Below are 17532 nucleotides of genomic sequence, written 5' to 3'. Positions count from 1 at the left end.
TCTCAAAGGTCTATCTATAAAATCTGTTGTAATTTATTATCTCTAAGCTCAGTATAAAAAGTAAATAATTCCATGGGGCGAACCAGGACTACAGGAGAAACGGGAGACACAAATAACGGTCAGTCCACGTACTGGAATTGCAGATGGACAGGGAGGGAGACGCGGAGGGAGCCTTTCGCTAGCAGGCATGGGCGGTTCAGCGTGAGGTGGAGGAAATCTGCTCCCCAGACCCAGGAAAGAGCTGCTGGATTGAAGATGGCAGGAGCCAGGCAGGCTGAGCTGCAACTGTCCATCTGCGCCAGTCCTTTTAGGCGGGGTATCCTTGATTTAAGTCTTACTGAGGTGCAGAGACCAGTGGGATTTCTCAGCAACAGTGCTGGGAGGAGAAAAATCTGCCACTGATGAGCTAGTCCAGAGCCAGCACTGGTCAGCTGGGATGCTGAGCTGTCCTAGGGGTCAGCCCTGGGCGTCTGCTCCGTGCAGGACTCAGTTGCCTTGTTTCACTAGGACGTCACACAGGTCCTCTGTGCCCTCTAGCTTCAGATTCTGGGAAGAGAAAAAGTGAAGTTCAACAAAGTCAGACTGAAGGCCTGGCATAAAAATAAAAAAACCCACCATGATGAAGGTTTGAACAATCCCAGTCCCTTCTGTCACCAGCAGCACATGCAAGGCCAAGGCTTCCCACCAGTTGTTGCTTTGGGTCTGAACGCTCACAAACGCTTAGAACACAGTGAGCAACGAAGCCCTCACCCCTCTGTCGCTGCAACCCAAGGACAAAGGAATGACAGAGGGCTGGAAAACGTGACGAGTGCCTCACCACGGGCTAATTTATGTTCACTATAAGCAGAAACTGGGACTTATTACTCGATTAGCAAGAAAACGGCCCCGCTCCCAGTGCTTTTCGCTGCACGTTTCACCTGCTGTTCCCACCACCCTGCCGGTGTGCACACTGTGCTTACCTTCTCGTTTGCCAAATGCAAGAGCAGGCGAAGGCTAAGGGGACAGACAGATTGTTTGCCATCGCAGAAGGCAGGCTACAAAAGAGAAGGAGGAGGTTAGGATGGCCAGAGCCTACTGGAAACCCGACAGATGGAGCGTGCCTGCAAGGACCAGGTTGCCAAAGATCAGCTCCTCCCCAGAGGTCTCGTTTTTCTGTACCTTTCCCCCCCCACCCCGGGCTAGCAAAGAACTTGCCAAGCTGAATGCAACCTGCAGCTCTCTCAGGCAAAGCCAGAGAGCAAGAGGTTTTCCCCCCATCAGGGTTCAGTTAGCAGGGTGTAATAGACAAGGAGGGGGTCAGCGTTTGCCCAAGCTCAGCTGAGGTCTGCCCCCCATCTTCAGTCCAACCTTTTTTAGGGCCTCCCTACCTGTGAAACAGTTGCTTTGTGATGCTGCTGAAGATCTTGTCTCCTGCTACCACTGATGTGTTCTCTTTCTCTGCATCTTCCGCCTATTTAGCGAAAAGACAGACACTGCTGAGACAGACTTTGCTCCCCAGTATTCAGCCTTGTGTTCAAAGAAAAACCACTGCGAGTTACATTCAGCCTGTCCTTACCGGCCGTCCCATGGGAGCAAGACAAGTACTACTAGAAAGAAATTGCTGCTAAACCTGCCCCAAACCGTCTCTGCAGCAGTTAAGCAGTTACCTGCGGGGCATGCTCCCACCCTCAGGCCTAGGGCGGTGTCTGGCTTCCCCTGCACTCACCTCTGCCATTGTTACTTTCTCATGTCTATCGGTCAAGAGGTCCCACATGTTTTTCTTCAGCCTCTTCATGTCCATTTTCTTGGCTGTCTTTGCATAGTGAATTTCTATCTTATTGATCTGAGGAAAAGAAGGTTAGTTGAGAGTAACTGAGCAGAAGCAGCAGCGCTATCCTCAAGTCCACAAAACCAAAGAAAACGTGGTTCTCCTTGGGAACAACGGTGAATACTGTCTTAGTACTAATCTCTGACTTCTAATTCCCTCCTCTTACGCAAGGGTTCATCTGGGAATAGTGGTTCTCCTTGGGAACAACGGTGAATACTGTCTTAGTACTAAATCTCTGACTTCTAATTCCCTCCTCTTACGCAAGGGTTCATCTGGGAATAAAGCGTCCAGTAGCAAATCCCGGAGATCCTGCACCAGGTAAACTGCTGTTTTGGGATGTCTAACCACCCGAGGTGCTGAGAGGCTTTGCTCCAGAGTGAGCAGTTCACGGCTTGGTAACCACACGAGTCCTTACCTTCAGGGGCTCAGCAATGAGGTTCAGCTCTCCATACACTGTGATATCGCCATTGCCAACCCCATTGAGCAAAGCTTCCTCACCCTCAGGGTGGGTGGTAAGGTTGAACTCCCTTGTCTGGCCCATGAATTGAACAGGGTCATTATCATTGTCGCTGTCTGCAGCCTGATCAAGAAGAGATACAGCAGTGAGGCCACCCAGAGACATCCATGAGGAGCAGGAGCCAGAGATGTCCTGCACCAAGATAACAAGAGCACCTGCCACGCAGCAGGGTGGAGATACCTGCCCACCTTCCCCATGGAACATGCTCTTATTCAGCCTCTCCCCACAGTGCTTGGGCAGGGCTAAGGCTAAACCCAGGGGAGATCTAGAGCGCAGAGTATCAAAAGGCTGTTCTACACAGAAAGGTAACAGAAATGAGGGCTGTCCTGCCAGTGTGGGACCAGCTAAGACTTGTCACAAGTGCACTCGGGAGCAGCACTGGCCTGGCAGAAAGCTAAAGCTTTAGAGGAAATCGACTTCAACAGGAGCCTGAAACAGCTGGAGGAAACATCACCATGTAGATGGCTGCAGCGGTGAGCGGTGGCATTACTCCTTCTTTAGGGCAGAGGTGTATGGAAAGGCTGGGATGGAGTTTCTGTGGCAAACTAGCAAACACCAAAGGCAGAGAGTTTAGTTGGTGTCGTTAGAGTGAGGAGACAGGGGTGGGTGCAGACACTCCTGCAGCTTCGTTATAATCTGCAGCCTCAATTCTTTTTCACTAGTAATTCCAGATGCAGATTCTTCCTAAATGATTCCCATCACATACCCAACATAGCAACAGAAAGAGATCTTCTTGTTCCAGTTACCTGCAACCCAGGGCAGAAATTGGAGGTGTCGTTGGGGTTGTTGTAATCGTACTCGCCAATCTGATCTTCGTGATCCATCGGGCTGCTCAGCTCAGGCTTCCTCCAGAGCTACAGAGACAAGACCAAGGGTCAGGAAAGGAAAAACCCTAAATACTTCCCCAAGCGATGCCTGCACCTTGTTCCTTCATCACCTGCCCTTCACCCAGCCTACTGGCCCTTCCTCCTCACTGCGTACCAGCCCTCTAGCAAGCCCCTTGTAAAGCACAACAGCTAAGCACGGCCACTTTGGCGTACACAAGTAGGTGAGTCCAGCCCTGAGGAACACCCCAAGGCACTTCAAACATTTGGTGAAGACTGGTTTTGTGACAAAATCGTTGCCAACAGGCTTTTAGAGAAGACTCTTACCTTCACAGCTGGTTTGAGGGACAGCTGGAGAATGCAGTCAGGGTCATAATTGAAGTCTGGGGGAAGCGTGGTGCTCTTTGTGTTCTGGTTTTCCAGAATGGACTTGGCTAGAACTACAGAAGCCTGGGGGAGGTAATAAATACCATTACCCACGAGCTATCCACTACTCGGTAGATCAACACACAAGTGCTTTGAACACAGGTATTCATCTGAAAGGCAGCAAGTTCTAAAATGCCTCCAAAGACAAGCTCCAAACTGGTCCAGTCAGTGCATGCAGGGGCTTCTGCACAGCACCCTGGGACACGCAGCTGGACCCACAAGGTCTCTTTGACTGACAGGGTATAAGCCAGGAAGAATCCTGCCTGACTCTGCACCCTAAGGTTGGTAAAACTCTCTATGTGTAACGCAACCTGGAGGCAGAAGAACTCTGCACCAAGGAACGTACATGATGTTGGGTTTACAGAGCCAGTTCACAGAAGCACGAGATGAGCCATTTGCAGGTAACAGGTCCAAGACATGCTGGCAAAAGCGAGAGCAGAAAGAGGCAGAAACTCAGCATGTACCTTGGTCTTACGGAAATATGTCTTAAAGTCAATATCCTCATCAAAGTTGATTTCAAATGCTTTTTTTGCATTCTTTTTCTTGGCCTCTTTTGTAGAGGCAGCAGCTGTGGCAGAAAGGAAGGAAACTGTCAGTGTTTTGTGACAGAGTAAGGACAACAAGCTCTCTCCTAACTTGAGCATCTGCTCCACACAGAAAGGTCACCTACAAGGACCTTTCACTTTATTACAGGAAAGCAATAGGTGTTCTCAGCTTCATGTTTTAAAGGGATCAGTATCTTTTTACCGAAGCAGAAAATGTCATTTAATCTTCAGGTTTTATGCAGAAGGTGGGAAACAACAGCCCGAGCTGTGTTAGTGCTAGTGTTTTCCAGTGCTGCAAACTTCCACCCCCTGAAACTGTGAGCATCGTTAACAAACCCAAACAATAGAGAATACGTTAGACACCAAAGGATCCGCACATGATACAGAGCCTTCCTGGTGCCCGAACTCAGTACTGCTTCCCATCTGGCTGGAAAAGAGCCATGCAGGCCTGTCCCTTTCCTTACTGTCCCTACTTTGACTCAGATGGCACCCATCTCCAAAGGTAAGCAAGACCTGGCAGTAGCCGCATCTGTAGCGTACGAGCCGCTGACTTTAAATACATACATGTGTGTCGAGGTTTGAAGCGCCAGTGCTCTGGGCCAGCCCACATGGACAGAGTTCGGGGACTGAAATAGGAGTATTCCCTTGGTTCCGTAGAGAGATGATGGCACATCACCTTGATGTCTCCCTCTCCGAAAGCAACCACATCAGTTCTAGAAAGAGCACACAGGCTGCTCAGTGAAATCATTCCTTTGGCATACACCAGGCCTGAGCGTGCATTTCATATCCAGATCATCTCTATCTAGACATCGCCTGCTCCTTCTGCTGGCATGCATGCAGGACTCCTGCTCTTTAATCAGTGAACGGTGAGTGTTGCAGCGTCTGGAGTCTGTGAGGCTGCTGCAAAAACAGAGGTGGGCTTGCCAAAGGGCTGGCTGGAAACCGGGGAGCAGAGTGAGCAGACAAGCAATCACTCTGGGGAAATGTGACCGCACAAAAAAGTCCTCTCAGAGGGTAGAGATATTGCTGTCACGCATTCCTGGTTGTACCCAAAACTTGAGGAGAAAGCAAGCTACAGCCAGATGGGAAATGTGTATTCAGTACAGGTTCCCCAGATTGCTGCCAGAAGTTGTTGCTTGCTATCAAAGCAAAGCTATAGATTTTCAGTGGCTACTTACCCCTTCCTCTGGCAGCCTGTTCCAAAGGAGTTGAGGTTTCCTGCGAATTCCCCAGTCTGGCCTGCTACTGTATTACTGGGGGAGTCAGAAATGAAGTCATCATCTGGCTGGGTGGGAACATTGTCTTCCACATCGCTGTCTACCTCTGCATTGATATCGAATGCTTGGTCACTCTTCTGAAATTTATCCAACAGGGCTGACACTGACTGTAGGAGAAGAAGGTGCTCAGGAAAAAAGCCACGGAGGATATCAGCAGTCCTGCAGCGCAACGTCCCACTGCCCTGTGTATCTTGGAGATGACTTTGGAGGTTAGTACAGAATACAGCTCAGGTATCCCACCCAGCACGGAGCTAACGAGCATACCTCTTGATGGGATTCAGCATCCCATTTTGTAAAGTGGAAACCAGCCAGTGAAGAGCAGATGAGGCGTTTTTCAATGCACTGTGCTAGCACGGCTAGAGACAGGGAGAGCAAAGGGGGAGAGATTAGATACAGGATGAAGCAACCAACAGCTCAAACAAGTGACGGGCATTCAATTGTTCTTAAAGCCACATATGTAGGCAGCATGTAGGGCAGCACAGGGCTCACTGCAAAAGTAGCTGAGCTCATTTCTCAGCAGAGATGAAGAGTTCAGTTGCTGCCCACACTCAAAGGTGAGCATAACACTGGGAATCTTATCACAGCAGTGGGGTTCAGTAGTATGTCCGGGCTCAAAACATTTTAAGAAGGTCAGACTTAACATGGAGCACACTAATCTCAACTGCTGTGCAACTCAGACCACATATACGTGCTGTGTGACAGATCTGCCAGAGGTTAAGCTACGCGTAGTGATCCAAAACTTATAAAAGTTCCTGTTTTTCCAGCAACCAGTCTCAGTTTGATCAGGATGAGAGCAATGGTGCTACAGGGTAGCCAAGCAGTGAACAAAAACAGAGGTCAAGCTGGCTGAGACCAAAATGAAATACGCCTGGGAGGTGAAAAGGATTGAAAGGTCTGGATGGGCCCCTCGGCTTAGCAGTTACCCGCACTCACACTTTAAATCCGTCACTTTCACAGGATCAGGGTTTGGCAGCGTGATGGTCTCTGAAGAAGGGAGAGGTACAATCTTTGAGTCAAAGAGGAGCTCACTGTGGCAGCCTTGGGTATGCAGCCCCGTAAGGAAAATGCCAGCTGTGCTGCATTCGTCAAAAGATATGGCTGTTCTCCGGAACAAGGGGTCAACCTACAGGTACGGAATGAAGAGAGAATCAAGAAACAGAGTAGACGGAGGGGGTGAAGCAGGTCTTTGTGGGAGACTTTAAAGTACAGATCCAAAGGAAGAATGACCCGCACGTCTTTTTCAGCGAGGAGAGAGCTCTCACAGCTGCCTCACACAGGAGGAATATACATGACTAGGAACAACCTTGCTATAACAGGAGAGTTCAGACATGCGTGTGAATGTTAGAGCCCAAGAGAGGAGTGAGAAAGATGCAACTGCTACAGCAGCCCCACCTCACATCTGGGATTAGCCTCTGGCACATTGATGTTATTCAAGTTCTCTTCGATGGTTTTGCATGAGTGCTTTTTCTTTGTCTGAACTCTCTGGACAGCCCCAGGAACCGGACTGCCTTCTAAAAGGAAAAGAAGAAAAAGTTACACTTAGAAAAATTGTTGAAATACCCTACAGAGGGACAGCACAACTTCTGCTTCTGTTTGTACGACAAATACGAAAAACCCAGTGGGCACGAAGTTACCCCATTAGGTATCTAATTAGCTTGAACCACCAAAGTTTCATTGGTCGGATGCTGCATTTCTTCTTACTGACTATTTTATCTTAACAGCGTATTTGTTTCAAAGCAAGGGACAGCAAAAAGTGAGGCAGTTCATTTTAATGTTTCAGATTAGGCCACCTTTGGTTTGCATTGGGCCAAATTGTTGAATACAGGATTAAGCAACAGATTCAGGTTCTCACCTCCAACCCTCCCTGCACAAGCACCCAGGCAAACCAATCTGGGATTTCCCAGCCCTTGGAAAATTAAGTTAGCGGTACTCTCCTAGATGCACAAAGCGCTTCGAAGTTTACGAGCACTATGTAAGCACACAGATTACTTCTCTTACACGCAGGTGGAGCAGTTACAGCTTAACAGAAATGAGTGAATGGCACACCTCTTTTCGGCGAGCTATCCACATTTTTGTAGATGCCGATTCCTTGCCCAAGCCTCCGAGAACTTGTATGTATCTGCGTGGATCACATCCACGCGCACGGCGTAGATCTTTGCACTGGCATCAATCGTGCCAGCTGCCCACCTGACAGGAGGAACAAAGGATTGCAATGTTTAGTTAGAAAGGAAAAAAGTCTCATCTAGAAGATGCAAACACAGAAGACAAGCTGCAGACCTGAATTTCTGAATGCTCTGTATTACAAGCAAAATTGTGACCAACTGGGAAAGGATTGATTCTGAAACCTACTGGAGACCTAGGTGCACAGCAGGGGGTCGAGATATGTCTTCCCAGGCAGATTTGCTTTATCAGGCCTTTTGGAAGGGATCACACAGAAGAATCCTTTAAAAGTTTCCAAGACTAAACAACGGGGAGAAGCAGAAAGGTACAGATTTGCATTTCCCAAGAGACTGTTCTCCAGCTTTCCTTCATGCCTTCTTTTGGGTCATCCTCTTGGTATCATTCTATTTTCCAAAATTACGAAGTCAAAAGACATGAAGCGCAGGAGATGCCAAGCACCCTTTTCGATCGCAGATGCCCCTAGGAAGGCGAAGGACCACCTACTGAAACCTGTGCACTGTTTCCCATCCCTTTCTCAGTTTCATCGACCATAAGGCAGCTAATTCAGGGGTTGCTTGAGGCCACGTTCAAAAGCTCTGCCTTTTTTTTGTTCATCCAGGAATTGAGTTCTCCCTCCTAGCATCAGCCAACTATAACAGCGAGTCAGTCTTTGTCCTGGCAAGTTCTTTTTCGATCCATCCTGGGTCAAAATTCAACTGGGAGTTAGACACACTAACTTCCTTTCTTTTCCAGCCTTGTTTCGTTACTGGTTCTAACACCCAGTATTTACCAGAGAAGCCTCACAAGTCCTACTTTCAAACAAGCTCCCCTTTTAAAGGACGATAACTGAAGAATTCAGCCTTTAATTTCTGTGGTACAAAACGGTTCAACAGTCAGCTTCTGCGAAAAGCGTCTGTGCTGCTTTTACCAGGTATTTTTAGTGGAAGTAACCAGCTCAGTTACCTTTGTTGAATCAGGATGGGGCAACAGATTCAGGTTCTCACCTCCAACCCTCCCTGCACAAGCACCCAGGCAAACTAATCTGGGATTTCCCAGCCCTTGAAAAATGAAATTGAGGTTTGTTACTGACTAAACTTAGGTTAAATGCCAGTCAGAAATAAAGTACCCCTGTGACCAGGCAGCAGTTCCTCTCACCTTGAAGTTGGTCATTTCAGAGTCCTTCGCTTTCAGGATCTCCTTCATATAGTCTATCAGGTGTAAGACGAAGGCATTCTTCAAGGTGATTTTCTGCAACAAAGCACAGCTTAGGACTGATTGCCTGGCAAATGACACCTGTCAAAACTGTCTGCACCCTCATCCACTGGGGTATTAGAGCAGGACTGAGGGGATATTATGGTCTGTGCCACAATTCTGCTTGTTACTGCTGGGAAGGCAGCAACAGGAGCCCAGATCTGGCCACGGCTCGGAGCAGGGATGCGGCTCAGAGGGCTTGGAAGAAGAATAACCTCGTAGCCAAGGCTCAGGGAGTTTAAAATCCCTCCCGGCCTTGCCAGCACCGCCAGCCGGGGCGGTGTGAGGGGGGCCGGGATGAGGAGCCCCCTCAGGCGCCCCACTCACGTTCTCATTGGAGAGCTTGATGCAGGTGCTGTAGTGCTCCGAGATCTGCGTGTTGCTCCACTGTGCCGGCTGCCATGCCTCCGCCTGCCTGAGGGAGACACGGTACTTTGGGGACCCTCCTCCTCTGCCTGCCGCAGCCCCTCACAGCGGGCCCGGCCGTACCTGGGCGCGGGTGAGGAGGCGAGGCTGAGCTGCGAGTCGGCGTTGCCCAGCCGGAGGTCGGTAGCCTTGGAGCGCCGGCGTTGCCGTCTCTCCTGTTCATCGTCGTTACAGGGACACTCGGCCAGCACGGGAGTGCCGGTGCCGCCCAGGGCCCGCGGCCCGGGGGAGGCGGCCGGAGCCCGAGGGAGTGCGGGGAAGCTCATCGTCACGGCGGAGCCCGGGCCTGGCCTGGCCTGGCTGTCTCTGGCCCGCCGCCCCCTCCGCCCCGCCCACTTCTCCCCTACGAGCCAATCGCCGCTCGGCCCGCCCTGACGGCGACCAATCGGCTGCGCGGCTCTTCGCCCTGCCCCGTTGGGTTTGAATTACGGCGGGCGCCGGCAGCACGCACGCGCCGGGCGTAACGGCCACGGCGGGGCGGGGCTGCTCGGGCTGTTCGTCGCTTCCCTGAGGGAACGGCCGCCCGCCCGGCTGCGCTGAGGGGGCGCCTGCCCCTCGGGTGCTCCGTGAGGGTTGCACTGCACTGCCCGGGCCTCTCTCGTCACCGGCGGTCAGCCACCCGCTTCGGAGACGGAGGAACCGCCAGAGCCTACCTGCTTAGGTACTGCCTGCCTCCCCGCCCCCCCCCCCCCAGCCCCTGTCTGCCTTTCCGTGGTCACCACCATCACTGGGCCCTCCCTGGAGGCCTCGTTTTGCTTCTCGTTGCCCTTCTCTGCGTGGAGGTGCCCCCAGGGCTGCCTGCCTGACCCTGCAGGCTCGCTAGAGCATTCCCAGCACCTTTGGCGGTCCCTTAGCCTCTCAGTGTGCTGGTCGGTGTTCCCTAGAGCCCTCTGTGTTTGCTTCTGTGCACCCACTGGCCCTGCAGGTGTTGGGTTTTTTTGTGTGTGTCCTATAAAATCTTTGTGTGCCCTGAAGCCCCCTCCAGCATTTTGTGGGTTTCTGGATGCACAGAGGGTTGGCAGGTGGTCTGCAGGCTTTGTGGCCTCTGGCTGGGCAGCACCCTGCAGCTCAGACACTAGCCCTGTGTGTTGGGAGCTTGGGGCACCCCCCCCTGCCTTCAGCTCAGGAGCCCTCCATCCTGCCCAGCATAGCATCCTTCCTCCCAGCCTGGCCCACGGGGGATGCTCAGCAGGAGCAGGTCCAGCCCTTGTTTTCACTGCCGTGCTGGAGGCAAAGAGACTGGTAAGCGAGGAGCCAATACAGCTTCCTAAAACCGATCCCTCCTGCGCCTGGTCTGACCCGAGGCAGCCAGTGTTTGTGTGCAGGACGCTGCGGAGGCAGGAGGGCTCCCCTGTAGCTCCACCTCAGCTTTTCACCTCTCCCCATTTCTTAGCAGATGAGGCCAGGTTATCTGCATTGTGTTGGTTTCCCTGTGCTTACTAGCAGGAAAGTTTTGTTGGAGAAAGCCGTTGCTCCTCAAATTTCCTTTTCTTGGGAGAGCAGTGGCCTGGTGTGCCCGATTCCAGCAGTCCTGCCTATGGCACGGTGCCTAGACACATACCTTGCTTTCGTATGGAGAGCAGTCTGGGCTGAGCTATGTCCGAGGCAAGGCTGATGGGGGGGGAAATGAAGCTGTGTGTTTTATTTTTGTGGCATGTCCTGCACTTGTAGAAGCGTTAGCAGAAAGTTAGATGGCCCAGACCTGCACCTGCCTCTGCCATCATCGTCATGACCCCGCAGCCGATGGGAAGAGCAGCTGCTTCTCCAGTGACACCACCTGGATGAGACGTTTTTCCAGCCCTTCCAGGCCAGCGTTTCCAGCCGTCATCCACCCAAGGCAGGTGAAGCAGCAGCTGCCGCAGTCCTTGGTGGATTGAGGTACTGGGGGCTGCAACCTTGCTGCAGTTTGATGCCTGGGTTCCTCCTGACTGCAAAGTGCTTTTCCAGCCTGAACCACTGGATGGGGCAGGAGGAAAAGATGTGGTTTCGTCTCAGCTACATTCCTCGGGAGCAGCGATCGGGGAAAGTCGTTGTGTGCCCTGCGAAGCCAACCCTGGCAGCAGTCCCCCCGCTCTCTACACAGAGCGGCCGAGGGCCATCGGCAAGTTTCTGTACTGTCCAGCCGCCCTAAAACCGGCAAAAAAAATGAATGTGTGGAGCCTGGCATCTACTTGTAAGCACAGCTCAAGCACCCTGAAGGCCAAGGGCACTTCCAAAAGCAACAAGGGGCTAAGTGATTTGTGGGGGCGGCAAAAACCCTGTCGGGCTTTTTTTGTCCCTGAATAACTCGGTCTGACCAAAGGGGTTTGTCCCCTCAGCTGCTCCACTTGGGCCAGAAGATGGAGAGGCTGTAAAACCTGGGTTATGCTTTATGATGTGTCTTCCTATGAGCAAAAGCCTCATAATGAAGCTTTTAATGGCTGTTGTAAACAAATCAATCTCTCTAGCTATACATCCGAAATGAAAAAGGCTGAAGGAACTATGAAGGTTTTTAACATCCAAATAAATTACTCCTGCAGTGGCAATAGCAATGTGTGGAGCATTTCATTATTCCCAGCTGTTAGTGATGCTGACGAGGATAGAAATATTCATGCTCTGTATTTAACTGGAAATTAAGAGAATGTATCATTTGGTGACAGGAACTTTTACAAATGGCTGCTCCCCCTTCGATCAGCTCCAACTAATAAATCACTGGCAGGACTCTGGGTAATTTGATTTACAACTCAGACCTGCCGGTGGGTGTTCGTCAGAAGATGTGTTCCCGAAAATCCCCTGGAGGATGGAGGTGTGCTGGGCTTCTCCTGCTCTTGGAGAGAATGCTGGAGGCTCATTTAAGGTTTGCTTTGGGAGCTGGGAAGAATGACTTAGGAGGGAAAGCCTGCTGTCCGCCCACCAGGCAGCAACCGGTGCCTGCTGCGCTCCTGGTACTTTTCCACCTGCTTGCCTGCACCATACTAGGGCTGTGGGAAGCTTTGGGGTGACGCTGCGCGTAGGGGATGTCTCCTACCTGCAGGGAAGTGGGGGTGGGGGGTGGGAAGTTTAGGAGAAGAGTAAGAAACAGGAAAGCGGTCCTGTGTGACTGCCACAGCTGCTGTGATGGAATTGAAACCTTGTCGATTACATCCGTGGGAATGCTGAGCTGCTTGGCAGGTCCTGGGGGTAGGATGCACTGAGTGCTCCAGACCCGCAGCACTGCTAGTGCGGCGGCGGGGATCTTCCTCAGCTGCAAGGCTAAAAATAGAGCTGGCAAGTGTCAAACCTGCAGTCTTCTGGGGTTACCAGAACCTCTGCCCCCTGCACGCATCAGACCTCTGCTCGGTAGGTGTTTGCCTGTGGCGATGGGGCTGCTGGAGGTTTTGTTGCTGTGTGGGTCCAGGGCATGTCTGCAAGCACCCGTGTCCCCAAGTGCCTGGGGACCCTGCTGCAGTGGCTGAGACTGTGGATGCCACACAAGCAGGGTGTCCTCTTGTTGAACTTGTGCACCTTTCTATAAATGACTCGTAAACAAAAGATTATCTGGTAATTTCTGTGTGCAGCAGCAGATGCTACAGGAACATTTATTAACCCACTGGTACTATTCTTATGCAAACAGCTGTAGCTCATCTCAATAATAAAAGGTGATTTAATACCTGCCTGGCTGCTGACAGGTGACTGGGAAGGGGCTTGGTTTTGGTTTACAATGCAGATCCTTTTTTGCAGACACTCTAGGGTCAGCCTCTCAGTCTGATTTTTCCTTTCCAGAGTGAGCTGTCTGCTTTCAGCCGCACTTGTTATCGCTGCAGAGCTACTTGTAGTCCTGCTAGTACCTCAGGGCACAAGGAAGAGGCTGAAACCTCTGAAGAGGTAAATGGTTTGATTTCTCTCCGGTCTTATTAGGAAGGCCTGCTCCTGAGCAGCTTTCCTGCGCCCTGGTTCAGTGGTGTGTTGGAAAAGGCTGTAACACAGGTTGCACTTATAGAACTTGGATATTTTATTATTTCCCCCCCCCCCCCAGTGTGGCTCCGAGTGGGGAGGCCCTGGAAGACCATCCCACAGGGTTTCAGAGCTCAGGATGGCCCCACTAACTTCTCCCTTTGCAGGCACCTGGTTCATTTGTGAGGAGCAGTGATGATCTGACCTTTTGTGCTCTTGTTTCTTGTGTTTTATTGCCAGGTAAAGCACTTGATGTTATAAAATCCAGGATTTCACAGACCTGGTAATGGCTGCAAACTCAAGTGTATAAATCATCGGCAGCACGGTTACAATGTGGGCTCGCACTTGCAGCTGAGGAAAAGTCCTCAAGGTCCCGATGGAGGAATTGAGATAAGGTTTTGGGCTTGAAAGCAGATGAGGGATGTGATGAGCTGTAAATCCTCTCGAGCTGTTGAGGCCAGCGGCAGCAGCAAGAAGAGGCTGTGCTTCTCCCCGGCTTTGGTCTGGCTGTGCCCACACAATGTCTCATGTTGTTCTTGGCAACTTTCCCTTGCAAGCCAAGGGAAGAAAAACGGGCAGGCTGGTCTGGACGCAACTGCCAGCCTGCAGCCCTCGAGAATTACACCGGCAGTCATTTCTGACTGCAGGAACTTGCTGCGGAGATGCTTGATGGACTGGCTGGGTCAGTGGCTTGTTAATTCCGTTCAATTTATTTTGTAATTTAGGACTCTCAGCAGTTTCAAATGATTGTTGCAAAGTAGGGTGGTGCTTATGAATGAGGGGCTCGCAGCAGAGCTGAGCTCCTGCAGCTCTGTCTGTCGGAGAGAGGAGAGTGGGACTGGTGTGAGCACAGGACCTGAATCCAAGAAGGCAAACTCAGTGGGTGATTCCCCACATCCCAGGGGAAATCAGTGGGATGTTGGGCTCTGAGTCCTCACATAGGACACCAACTAGACCAGCGTTTTCAGGGATGCTAACGCCTGTGAGGGTGCTGTGGATGCCCCGTGCAGGGAGTAAATGAGGACAGTTTGCAGTGCAGGACAGCTTGCTTCGTCACGCTCCTCTGCTTGCGCAGAGCATGGGTGCAGTCCTCGGGGGAGGATTTTGTTGACAGATCTTGAGAGTATCTCAGACCAGAGCTGCTCCAGAGGACATCGCCTCCATCCCTTGGGCATTGCTGAGTGACCAAAAAGTGCCTGGAGATGTACCCAGTGTATCTCTGCTGCCAGTTTTATGGCCTTTTTTTTTGTGTGTGTGTGCTGCTGATCAAATCACGGTGTGTGGCTAGTGTCAATCAGTGCTGACTGGGTGTCGAACACCCTGGGGGTTTTGAGGGCAAAGAGGTTGTAATGCTGACAACGCTAGTGCTGCAAGACAAAAATGTTAACACAAACCCATCTAAAGGGACTTTGCTCTTGGGAGAGTTATTGCTGCGGCACGGTTTGGGCGTGGATATCAATCACATCTTTGAGACGGGCGTCTTGGTAAAGGGTGGCAGACAGGCTTTGGGAGGTTGTTTGAAGTCACACACTGTTTTTGTCTTCCTTTGTGAGATACCAGAAGTGTCACCCAAGGAGGCCCACTCTTTGGCATGTGGATTCCTAAATTCCTCAATTTAAATGCAAATTCGCAGCTGTTTGATTATGCCATGCATCAGAGAAGCTTTTGGACAGTGAACAGCTTGTAATAATCAGCTACGCATCCCTCAATACAGATATTATCTGCTGTGGTGATATCGTGGCTGCGTGCCTTTGCAGAAAGCAGAGTGGTTCAGAACAAGCCTCCTTCTCCCTCTTTCTCCTTTTGCCTCCATTGAAAATTGCTCTCATTACCTCCCTGGAACCTTTTTAATCAACCCGGATGGCACGATCTGCTTTGCAATAACAGGAATGTTTTTGGAGGTGCTTTGCATGGTAATGCTCTTCCCAGCCTGAAATGCTTCTATTCAGGGTGACTGCAGCTTCGGGAAGGGCTTGTATTTCTTCTTGACACCTTGGTCTTCTGTAACCAGAATATTTTTTATTGGGAGGCTTATAATTGCCTGATTTATAACTTTCTTATAGGAAAAGGGAAGAGGGGAAAGCAGGATCAGTGTGGCACAGGAGTGGGTACGTTAGCTGTGGCATGGCATATGGGAAGCTCATCCTGGTGGTGATCTCCATCTTGTGATATCTTTCAGGACAAAACCCTGACCCTGTGTAGCAAGAGCTTGGGTCACACCAGGATTTCCTAGACCCTTCTGTGACACACTTCCCTGCCCATCAAATTGCTCAAATTAATAATTGACTTAATCAAACCCATTAGAGTCATCGCTACACTTCAACATCCTGTGTAAGCAATCATCACTCTCACCCACTCCCTTCCTTTCCTCAGGTATTTGGATCTTGCCAATGCGAAGAAAAGTCCTTTTGGCATGGTTACTTGGTGCCAAGAATACGAAAACTGCAGTTAATCCTCATTTCACACGTGCAGCCGGACTGGGTTGATTTTTGAATCGCTGCTGTGGGCTCTCAAATCTTTCATTAGCTACTGCTTGATTGATTTAGTTCAGTAATCAAAAGTTAATTGCTTGTCTAAACAACCAGGCCATGGTGAAACAGTGTCCGTAATTCTCCACCAAGTAGCCCTGTTTGTGACGGGGAAACCAAAGCCTGCTGCATCCACATGGCAGTTGAAGTGGGGAGCTCATGAAGTTGAATGAAGAACATGAAAAATCCATTTTCCTCCATAAGTTTTAAACTCCGGTTGTTTCTCTTTAAGCTCTAATTTTGTCACAACGATCTAACAGACCATTTGGTGCTATGGAAACCCCAGTTTACACACTGGTGCATAGCTGCACGCAATTAACTACCTTTAATTTTCATTTTCTAAGGATATTTTTGACTTGTGTATTAAGCAAACATTTATGCAAAACACTGTAGAATCCATAAATGTTAATGAAGTTGAACTTGTGCCTTTGCCTTAGCAGATAATCAGTTTGACGGGTTCATTGAAGTCTGCAAAACTTGCCATGATGGCTGAGAGCAGCTATAAAAAGACACAATGGTGCAGGTGATGACAAGGCTTTGGGTGTCACCTGTCGCATGCTCCTGCCTGGGCCTGCTTTTACCTCTCAGCTGGGCCAGATGCAGATCCAGGGCTTGCTCTGCGAGTGACCCTGGTGGGTTTTGCAGGCACTGGGGCAGCTCTGCACATGTGGTTGGCTTGCTGTGCGAGGGTTCTGTGGCATGCAACGAGTGGCAAAGGCCTCAGCTAGGGAAGGAGGATGCCGAGAGTTAGAGAAGAGCTCTGCCGTAGTCCTGCAGGCTGCAAATGCAAAGAATAATCCCTTTACCTGTCCCTGCCCTAAAAAAGCCACCTTAAATTCTCCCCAGAGCCTCAACCCTGACCCAGACCCACCAGGTAGCTCTTGATTTTTGGGAGTTTTCATATCAGATTGCAGATGGAGGAAATGTACAAACCAGGATGAACCAGGCAATGAGGAATTTGGATTTCCCCATACCATTTCTGCACCAGATTGCTGTGGTTGATGAGTATTTTTTTATAGCCAATAAGTACATCCTCATCACTTTTATCTCGTGTGTGTGTGTGTGCACTTAGGAACAGGTATGAACCCTTCCAGAAAAGGTGATGCATTAACGCTGATAAATAAAATGACCCCTTGTTTGGATCTGACATGCTGAATCCTGCTGTAAAGTGAGATCTGCTCTCAGGTTCCTGCTTCAGGGAAGCGTGGCTGGAAGCAGATGCCTGCACGAAGCACTGCGCAGCAGCAGTGTGTGACAATGTTTATTCCTTCTCTCCCTTTTGTATGATAAAATAACCCTTAAAAATAAATAATAAGGGCTTAATAGGCACATGGGACAGGGCCTTTGGCAAGTGATGCCAATCAGCTGTGCCTCGGCAATGTTCCTCTAATTAAAAATGGCAAATTACAGCCGGCTGGAGCTGATTGCAAGGGCTGGCTGGGTTGGGCGCTTTGCTCTGGGAGGTGAAGCATGGTAACTTGCTCCTTACATTCACACTTTCTTCTCTATCAGAGTGGTGGAGTCCCGGTGCCTGCCCTAGCGGAGCAGTGGGATTTGGGGAGTCCAGAAAGCAGAGCCAAGCATGTTAGCTGCTTCGTCAAGGGACCTGATCTGCGTCGCAGCCAGCTGAATAGGTGGAAATGCCAGTGCTGATGCCCGATCCTCGAGTCACGCATTTGCTTCAGCCCCACACAGAGAAGCAACTGGTCGGTAAGTGCTGCCCGTGTTCGAGGAGCAATTTGAGCCTTTCCTGTGCTTTGGAAATCGGTGATGTGCGCCTGGGCCTGGTTTTGTGGCTGAGTTGTGAGAATTATCCTTTTTCTTGCTGTAGCGGTGAAAGTTCAGAGCACACCCCTCAC

At 50.5% G+C, this 17532-nt stretch overlaps 2 protein-coding genes across 9 annotated transcripts in view; one reads left to right on the top strand and one right to left on the bottom strand.

Moving 5' to 3' along the window:
* Positions 1 to 12: 12 nt before the first annotated feature.
* On the bottom strand, positions 13 to 9545 carry NCAPH (non-SMC condensin I complex subunit H). The gene is given in 20 exon segments (XM_037371773.1): positions 13 to 546; positions 960 to 982; positions 985 to 1034; positions 1368 to 1450; positions 1706 to 1822; positions 2223 to 2387; positions 3071 to 3178; positions 3476 to 3598; positions 4039 to 4142; positions 4684 to 4832; positions 5298 to 5503; positions 5661 to 5752; positions 6330 to 6519; positions 6789 to 6904; positions 7327 to 7330; positions 7443 to 7504; positions 7507 to 7580; positions 8710 to 8804; positions 9135 to 9222; positions 9297 to 9545. Coding segments are annotated over 20 exon segments (2112 nt in total). The 5' UTR covers positions 9500 to 9545; the 3' UTR covers positions 13 to 486.
* A 171-nt stretch (positions 9546 to 9716) lies between these two features.
* The window catches only part of LOC119140339 (tetraspanin-15-like), a 99053-nt gene continuing 91237 nt past the window's right edge, over positions 9717 to 17532 (top strand). For 4 of the 8 annotated variants that reach the window (XM_037371603.1, XM_037371599.1, XM_037371604.1 and 1 more), the window contains exon 1: positions 17323 to 17383. Coding sequence is in view for 1 of the 8 variants with exons in the window: in XM_037371601.1 (XP_037227498.1) it covers positions 17314 to 17383 (70 nt within the window). In the remaining 7 variants the exon portion in view is untranslated. Of the gene's footprint in view, positions 9895 to 10379; positions 11761 to 17185; positions 17384 to 17532 lie in introns of those variants that run through there. The other 4 variants (XR_005101597.1, XR_005101596.1, XM_037371601.1 and 1 more) reach the window with 4 other exon arrangements.

Source organism: Falco rusticolus, chromosome 20, assembly GCF_015220075.1.
Source record: "Falco rusticolus isolate bFalRus1 chromosome 20, bFalRus1.pri, whole genome shotgun sequence".
Classification (NCBI taxonomy): Eukaryota; Metazoa; Chordata; class Aves; order Falconiformes; family Falconidae; genus Falco; species Falco rusticolus.
Note: the sequence above shows the minus strand (reverse complement) of the source record. Positions and strands in the feature narration are given on the sequence as shown.